Raw genomic sequence first — 8,816 nt, 5'->3', positions numbered from 1 at the left:
AAAATGTAGACAATCTAACCATGTGAAGCCTTTAGACAAACTCAAATTGAGGTAAATTCTAAAACAAACAAACAAGCAAAACAAAAATTGGCCTGGGGAGGCTGAGACAGGAAGATGGCAGGCTTGCTGCCAGATTCAGCAACTTAGTGAGGTCCTCTGCAACTTACTGAGATTCTGTTTGGAAAAAAAAAAAAATAGAGCTAGGGGTGTAGCTCATTGGTAGAATGTCCCTGGGTTCAATTCCCAGTATCACAAAAACAACAAAAAACAAACAAACTGCTAGCCTGAACTCTTCAAAGGTGGCAAGGTCATGAAAGACAAAGGAGGATGCTGCAGGCTGGGATGAAGGAACAGGACAACAAAATGCGGGCTGGCACGCACTAGAGCCGAGGCCAGAAAAGGGCACGAAGGGGAAACTGGCAAAATTAAAATGTCTGCACGTAAGTGAGTAGTATTGTAGCAATACTTTTTTTTTTTTTTTGCGGTACTGGGGATGGAACCCAGGAGCATTCCACCTCTGAGAGACACCCCCTGCCCAATTTTTTATTCTTTATTTTGAAAAAGGGTCTCACTGAGTTGCAAAGGGCCTAAGTAGCTGAGGCTGGCGTGAACTGTGACCCTCCTGTCTGCCTCCCAAATGCTGGGATGACAAGTGTGCACCACACGCCCGGCTTATTGGTTTTTATAATTGCAGATGGTTTTATGAGCTGTTACTATCAGGAGAAGCTGGGTGAAAGGCCTGTGTTAACTACTATTTTTGTAACTTTCTGTAAGTCTAAAATTGTTTCAAAACAAAAAGCAAAGAACAAGAGCAGTGCTGTGAAGGGAGACATGCCTGTGAGGGCCAGCTGCTGACTGCTGGGCCTGTGCCCTAGCTTCATACCATGCCTGACATTCTATCACCCAAGACACGTTGATTCCTGCCCCCAATCTCTGCTTCCTGAGAGATTAACCCCACAGGAGGGTTCCACCAAGGCCCTGCGGGGAGGGTGGATGGCGGAGTTAGCAGTGGTGGCTTCTGCAGGTGGTGCCCGGGACTTGCTGCATTCTGCCAAGCTGGACACAAAACTCCACACGGGACATGGTATCCAGACCTTTTGCTTAGTGACTGACCTGTGGACTGAATCAACTGCAGGTTTATTCAGGCTCATTTTGTTGGGATAACAAGTTATAGATGGCTGAGGCCACCGGCATGGAAAACTGGCAAAATTCAAATGTCTGCAGATCAGCCTGTAGTGTTACAGCAATATCCATTTCCTGGTTTTGATAATTACAGTATGGTTTTATGACTCTCCCCTAAAGCTTCCCAATGTCGACACTGCTGGCTTGCTTGGTCACCCGGAGCTACTGTCCAGGCCCACACCAGGGAAGGGTAGTGAACTAGTCAGGTCCTCTAGAGGTGCCTTTCACTCACTGGCCTAGTACCAAGGCCACAGAAACATGGAGTGGTGAGGTACAGAACAGCGGACATGATATGGCAGTGGAAAGAGAAGGTGCTGTCGGTTCCTCTGTCTTAGAATTTCAGAGCCTGGGAAAGAGGTAGGTGGCTCTCCACTACGTGCCAACGTCTTGCCTACCTGGCCTCTGCACTCTTCCTCCACTCCCAGTGGAGAGGACCTAGGCACTGAGCTGAGCAAGTACCAGCAGAGGATGGCAGGTCACAGCCTGGTCCCTGTCTTCTTCCTGCCAGGACTGTTTTTAGATGCCATACTTCCGAGAGCAGGATAAGGTTCCAGCGATTATAGGAAATGGGGACCTCCCTGCTCCTGGCCTTGGAGGGGGCAGAGAGACAGCTCCCCTCCTGAGACCTGCAGCAGGCTGTGAACACACAACAGAGAGGGCAGGGTAGGCATGATTCCTGCTTCAGGCCCGGGGCCGAGGAGGGTCTTCCAGGGCCTGTTGGGGCAGCAGGCCTTAGGCCGCGTGAGAGGAGGGAGAGGCATGAGGGGAAGGTGGGGTGGCATGCCACATGAGGGGCCTTTATTGGATGTTCAGGGCACACACAGGTGAGTGCTAGATGGTGTGGCACACCTTCTCAGGGTGGAGTGGTGCCCGGATGTCCAGTTTGTGGGTCTTGCTGTCCTTATCGATGATCTCCAGCCGCAGCTTGGGCGGGCGCTTCTCCGCCTGGGGCGAGGGCAGTTCAGGGCTCTTGAGCAGCTGCTTGTCTGAGTCCTCCACGGTGATGCGCAGAGTACAGCCCCCCGGCAGCAGGTCCTGTTCGTAGGCTGCTGCCAGCTGGTTCACCACACGGCGCTCCACCTGCAGGAGGTGGGAGGTGTCCACCACTGTTTTGGGCTGACCCTGGAATCGGCCTCTGTCACTCACTGTGTGGGTGAGTCAGAGACCCTCCCTGAGCCTCAGCTTTCTCATCTGCAAGTGGGGCTCAGGCCACCTAGCTTGCAAGCTTGTGCCCGAGGGGCCAGGTGGTCAGTTTCTGGGGTGCCCAGCCTAGCTCCCACTCCAGGAGGGGTTCATACTTGCATATCCTCCAGACAGGGCTTCTGGTTGATTATCTCGTATTTTTGGTTCTGAAGAGGCATCTCCTCTGGCTCTGGGCCCAGGGAGGGAGGAGTGGAGGAGCCCCACTGCTCTGAGGCTCCCGTGCTTACCTCGTGCTTGATGGAGCGGGCACCGTAGTGCACGTTGTAGCCGTCGACCAACACGTCTGCCACCTCCCGGTCCCACAGCAGGGTGATGTTGTGCCTCTGTTTGGCCTGAGAGAGGTCAGAGGGGTCTGTCTGCACATGGCCCAGTACTCTCTATCTCCCGCCACTTTGGCTTGAGGCCTGGGAGAGACTGCGCCCCCAGGAACACTAGCCCTGCCCCACAGGGCTCCACCTGGAGGTGGGGGGCTTGTTCCCAGTCCACAGTGCCAGTGGACAGGTACCCCTTCCCCAGCATAGGCAGTCCCCTCTTACTCTCTTGGCCCAGAAGTTGAGTTCCTTGTTGACAAGTTGGATGAGCTCCGAGTGGCAGAAGGGGAGGAAATAGACAATCTCATTGATTCGTCCCAGAAACTCATCTCTCCGAAAGTGAGCCTGTGGGGCCAGGTTAGAGGTGGGGTGAGCTTGGTGACCAAGGGGGTCAGGGAAGTTTCTGGACCCCAGTGGAGAAGAAGGGTCTTCAGGCCCTGCTTACTTTCAGGATGGGGCGAATCACATTCTCCTTGAAGTTCTTCGAGATGGTGATCTTGTCATTAATCTGGACATCCCCTGTGGACACAGAACCATGGCCACAGCTAAGGCTCCCTGGGCCTTGGTGTGGTCTCCTTACCCAGTGACATACTTTCTGGAACCCTTCAGCTCTTGAGGGCTCACAGCCTAGGGCTCCTCGGGTGGGAGTTGTAGGTGAGGGGGGAGAAGAGTCAGGGTAAAAACTTGGATCCTGACTCCAAAGAAAGGGGCTACAGGACTAATCCTGAATGGAAAGTGGGAGAAATCATCTCTTTCTGATGTGCTCTCCTAGACCCTCCTTCACAGGGACCCGCCTTGGCTGAAAAGGCTGTGCCACTTCTGACCTGCTGACCCCTCAGCGACTCTAGCTGTACAGCGTAAAACTCTGGCTGCCCCTGTCCAGTCTTGTCTGAAGCCCTCCTCACCTAGCAGGCTTGGGGCTCTCCCAAGGGAGTGGGGACATGCTTTTGTCTGTCTCCTGAGATTCCCTGGTATGGTGTCAGGGTCAAATGTCATGACCAGGACCTCGCCTGGGCCCAGAACCCCAGTCCCATCCCTGACACCCTATGTGCTGATGATCTGGCCACTTGCAGAGAGGCTGGTCACATGCCTTACCGAGGTTTTCGGCGATGCGGTTCCGGCTCATCTCCAGAGCTTCCTGCCTCAGCTGCAGTGCGTGCTGTGCAATCTCGTCGCTGGCCACGTTGGAGGTCATGATGAAGATGGCGTCCTTGCAGTCAATGGTCTTCCCCTTCCCATCTGTCAGCCGGCCCTGGCAGAATGAGGACAGTGTGGTGAGGGGGCTGCAGGCCCAGGGAAGGCGCTGCACTCAGCAGTCACTTCCTCCAGGAGCTGAGTACTCATCAGTACTTCCCCCCCCCCGAGCCCCATGCTGCCGCCCCTGATCTCAACAGCCAGCTGCTCCTCCTGTGGGTTCTTGGGGGTGCTGGACTTGCACCCTGGCTGCAGGGCTCACTGCCCTGGGCTACAACTGCTCCACAGCTGAGAGCGCCTCTAGGCAGTACCGTACCTGCTGGCTGACATCTCAGCAACCATCCATCCCTGGACCCAGAAGTCATTCTGACTTCCCACCCAACACAGCATCTTGGAGGCCACTCTGGCCAGGCTCTGCTGGGCACTGGAGACTCAGCCTTCAACATGCTTCCTGGCCTACAGAACCCGTGAGACCCAGGGAATATGCAATGAGAAACAGGAGGAAGAGAAGCCAGGCCGCTGCGGGAGTCTAGGGGAGGGCGTTTTAGAGGGTGGCTGTGAGGGCTAGATGTGTTCACACTGGTAAAAACACCTCAGTGAGCCACGCTGTGCACATGGTCAGAGCTGCTGCAGCTGTGGCCGATGACATGTAACACCGCAACAGGCACAATCCCCATGTCTTTGGAGCTGTCCTCCATCCTGATAGGGCAGAAAATCAGGTTCCTCCTCTAATCACACTGGGACATTTCCTTGGAATGTTTAGCTCTTTCTAGAGGTGACATGGGAAGAGGCATCTATATCGAAGACAGATGTACCAAAGAGAAAAAGAGCAAATGGCAGAGGAAAGAGACAGAAGAACTATAAAATAGCCTTCTGGAGCCAGCCAGGTCAAGGGAACCTGAGGGCATCGTGCTGAGAGCACTGACAACCAGGGCCAGGCTGCGAGGGCGATGCCGGTGAGCGCGGGTGGACTTCACAGGTCCTTGCGGGGGCTGTTTGTGGTGTTCTGTGCTAGCTCATCAGTCTCTAGAAAGTGGCTCCTCCAGGGCAGCGGCTGGGAGTGCTTATCCCGTCTCCCAGGACAGTGGTGAGCAACGAGTCGGTGTTCAACACCTACCTGCTGAATGCCTGAATCCTCATAAGCACCCTTGGATGTAGGTGCAGTTCTGACTTCTAAAAAGCAGCTGAGGTTCAGAGAGGTTAGGGAATTCATTCAAGGTCTCACAGCTAGAATACGAATAGGAAACTCAAACTCTCTGAATTCAGAGCTGTGTCCTCCTTGCTATACCAGTCTACAGAGGGCATCCCAATAGTTCTAGAAAAATGAAGTCTGTGCCATTCTTTTTCTCAAAAACTTTTCTTAGCCAGATGTGGTGGCGCACACTTGTAATCCCAGCATTTGGGAGGCTAAGACAGGGGAATCTAGGTTCGCAGACAGCGAACTCAGTGAGACTGTTTCAAAATAAAGAGTAAAATATCAGGCTGGGGGTCTATCTTGGAAGTAGAATGTCCCTGGGTTCCATCCTAGTACAGAAAAAAAAAAAAAAGATTTTCTTGCTGGGCATGGTGGCACATTCCAGTATTTGGGAGGATATAATAGGAGGATCACAGATTTGAGACCAGCCTTAACAAATTAGTGAGACTTAGCAACCTAGCAAGACCAGACCCTGTATTTCAAGGTAAAAAATAAAAAGGGCTGGGGGCAGCCTGGTGGGGTGGCTTGTAATCCCAGGACTTGGGAGGCCAAGAAAGGAGGATTGCAGGTTTGCAGCTAGCCTCAGCAATTTAGTGAGGCCCGCCAAAATGTAGTGAGACCCTGTTTCAAAGTAAAGAATTAAGCCGGGGATGGTGGTGCACGCTTGTAATCCCAGCATTTGGAAAGCTGAGACAGGAGGACTGTGGTTCATGGACAACCTCAGCTACTTAGTGAGGCCCTTTACAACTCAGTGAGACCTTGTTTCAAAATAAAGAATATAGCCAGGCGTGGTGGCGCACGCTTGTAATCCCCGTGCTTGGGAGGTGGAGACAGGAGGATCGTGCAGGTTCAAAGCCAGCTGTGCTGGCTTAAGAGACCCTGTTTCCAAATAAAAATATATAAAAATATAGGCCTGGGAGTGTAGCCCGGAGGTGGTAGGGATTCTATGAACCCCAGTACCACCCAAAAACAAACAAATAAATAAATAAATAATAAAATAAAATAGGGCCAGTGGTATAACTCGGAGGTAGAATGACTCTGGGTTCAAGCCTCAGTTTCACTAAAAAAACAAAACAAAACAAAACAAAAACAAACGGCTGGGAGCGTAGCTTATAGGTAGAATGCCAAGTTCAATCTCCAATACATACATATAGAATTTTTGCTGGGTGTGGTGGTCCATGCCTGTAATACCTAGTACCACCACCACCACCAAAAAGAAAACAAAAAACAAAACAAAGCAAAAAACCCAAAACCTTAGAGCCTGGTATACACTGTAATCCCAGTACTTGCTTAGGAGGTCGAGACAGGAGCGTCTCAGGTTTGAGGACAGCCTCAGCAGTTTAGCAAGATCTGTTTCAAAATAAAAAGGGCTGGGGGTATAGTTCAGAGGTAGAATGACTCTGGGTTCAACCCCCAGTATGTATGTATGTATGTATGTATGTATATATATTTCAATTTGCATCCTTTGGTCCTCACTGGAGAGCCAATGGGACAGATGCTAGGAGAGAGAGACTTGCCCGGGAAGTGGCTGGGGCGTAGCTCTTACTAAGCTGAGAATATGGCTCAGGGCACGGATCACTGAGCGCCAACCAGTGGCTCCTGCCTGAGCCAGTGGTGCTTGACCCAGTCTCGTCCAGTCACCTTCCTCAAGCTTTCCCTCTCCCTGGTGTAGACTTCAGGCAGGGTGGCCTTGGCTTCCAAATCCCATGCAGCGGCAAGCCCTGCCCTTAGAGACCAAGGTGGAGGGCGTGCCTCAGGGGAGTGCTTTCTGGGTGCTGGGTGCGCTTTCCAGCCTGGCTGGCCCTCACCCAGGCCTCAGAGTGTTAGTTTCAAAGGGGTTGACTGGGAAGTGGCCTGGCACCTGTCCCTCTGCAGGCAGGGTGGGGTGAGGTGGGTGCACGTTGTAGTAGAGCTGCCACCAGCTCTTCACTCTCAGCCCTGTTTACCGGCTTGAATATGGCTGGACCCACTGGGGTGACTCTAGTCTGGCACCGTGTGTTGCACACTCAACTCACGCTGCTCATCCCTGAGGCCTGAGTTCACACACTGCTGTACGGGCCAGCGCAATAACCCAGCAGCAATTTCATTCTAAGAGATCAAAGCTGTGCTCATAACTGGGCCTGTGGATGGGTCCCAGGTGGGCAAGGGGAGCAGGTGCAGGGCACAACTGACCCAAAGGGTGGCTTTCAGTGCTCACATCTTTCTCCTCAGTTTCCTTGGCAATAAAGATGTGTCCCAAAGAGGGAGCTGGCTCTGTCCCACCTCCCACCAGCGTGCACATCCTGGGGAGGGCTGGAACGCTCACCCCAAATGCTTTCCATCATCCCATGTGTGAATCCATAGAGAGGAGGAGTGGATGGGCTCTCTGGGGCGTGGTCTCTTCCTAGACTTTTGCCCTGAGCTATAGGTTCTGGTTCACCTGGAAATGCCCCAGCATTAGTCTTGCATGGTGCTTTGGTAAGAGAAGTAGTGTTCTTGCTTTTCTGGGAGGAGGCACTCCCCTCCTGCCTCCAGGCCGGGTTTAGCGCTGTGCTGGTTAAGTGGTCTATCACTGAGCCACATCTCCGGGCCTTGAGGGGCATTTGAACTGGCCTCTGTGACCGTGCCCACCTCATCTCCAGCACTCTGCTTGCACTGTCCCTCTGCAGCTGAGCAGTTCTGAACTGCGATGCCCTAAACACACCAGACGGTTCCTGGACTTGAGCACATCAGCTTTCTCCTGCTGGCCCCTCTCCACTCTGTCACCTAGCAAGCACTCATCCCCTGAAGGTCTGCTGAAGTACTGCTAGATACATTAGACAACAGCATTTCCCCTGACTTGTGGGCTCTGGAACAGTTAGAGAATAAGCCAAGGTCTAGTTCTTAAGAAGGACATATGGATAAACCTGGCTAAGGAAACCTGAATGGCAGCTTTGGTCAATGGAACTTGAAATAATCAGAAATGAGTAGGCTGGGCGGGTGTAGCAGGAAGGAGTTACTATCAGCTCCCTGAAAGGCTGTCACTGGGGAGAAGCAGCAGAGGAGGGTGGACAGGCTTACGGGGCGACTCGGGGGTCGGCAGGGTGTCAGCAGCTGCCTTCCCTCTCTCAGGGCTGAGGAAGCCATTCTTGGTATCGTCCAGGAAGGCCAGAGGCCAGACAGGCTGCCGTGCTCGCCTCCCTGAGTGCAGCTCTCCCCTTGTGTGCTTCCCAGCAGACTGGCTGCCCTCTTTTGACCTAGCTGCATGGTGGTCACTTAGGCTGCTTTTGAATGGGACTAGGGGGCCGGAATCCTCACTCTTGCCCTCCCAGCTGTGTGACGACAGGCAAATCACTGACTCTTCCTTAACTTCAGTGTCCATACTGGGCAGAGGCCCAGAGGGAAGGGTGGGGTGTGGCCCACAGCTTTGACCTCAACCTCTCCAAGAGGCCAGGACAGAGTGGGCGGCCACAGCGTACATGTGCAGCTCCATATGTGACCTCAGAGGCATGGCCACCTTTCCTTCAGCAGGTGGGCTGAGTGTACAGGAAGGTGGCGGCAAACCCAGGCAGGCCAAGGGTGCTGGGCCAGGTGGGAGGCAGTGGCAGCTGGGGAGGACCTGGGATCCTCCTGGCTTGGTACCTGATGGGCTGTCTGATCTAGGGAGTCCCTTTCTGTGCCTCCCATGACAGGAAGCAAACCACCTTCTCATTTGCCCAGAGCTGGAGAGGCTAAGCAGAGGGCAGGCTGGGTTCTACCTGGCACTTGAGACT

General features: G+C 53.3%; 1 protein-coding gene across 3 annotated transcripts in view; it reads right to left on the bottom strand.

Moving 5' to 3' along the window:
• Nucleotides 1-2,013: 2,013 nt before the first annotated feature.
• CLPB (ClpB family mitochondrial disaggregase) overlaps nt 2,014-8,816 on the bottom strand; it is a gene marked incomplete at both ends in the record, with an annotated part of 164,441 nt that continues 157,638 nt past the window's right edge. For all 3 annotated transcript variants that reach the window (XM_080695225.1, XM_080695224.1, XM_080695226.1), the window contains 5 exons: nt 2,014-2,262; nt 2,613-2,717; nt 2,922-3,041; nt 3,142-3,215; nt 3,792-3,948. In XM_080695225.1, coding sequence (XP_080551351.1) covers nt 2,014-2,262; nt 2,613-2,717; nt 2,922-3,041; nt 3,142-3,215; nt 3,792-3,948 — 705 coding nt within the window. The remainder of the gene's footprint in view (nt 2,263-2,612; nt 2,718-2,921; nt 3,042-3,141; nt 3,216-3,791; nt 3,949-8,816) is intronic.

This window comes from Muscardinus avellanarius (assembly GCF_963383645.1).
Source record: "Muscardinus avellanarius genome assembly, chromosome: 1".
NCBI lineage: Eukaryota > Metazoa > Chordata > Mammalia > Rodentia > Gliridae > Muscardinus > Muscardinus avellanarius.
Note: the sequence above shows the minus strand (reverse complement) of the source record. Positions and strands in the feature narration are given on the sequence as shown.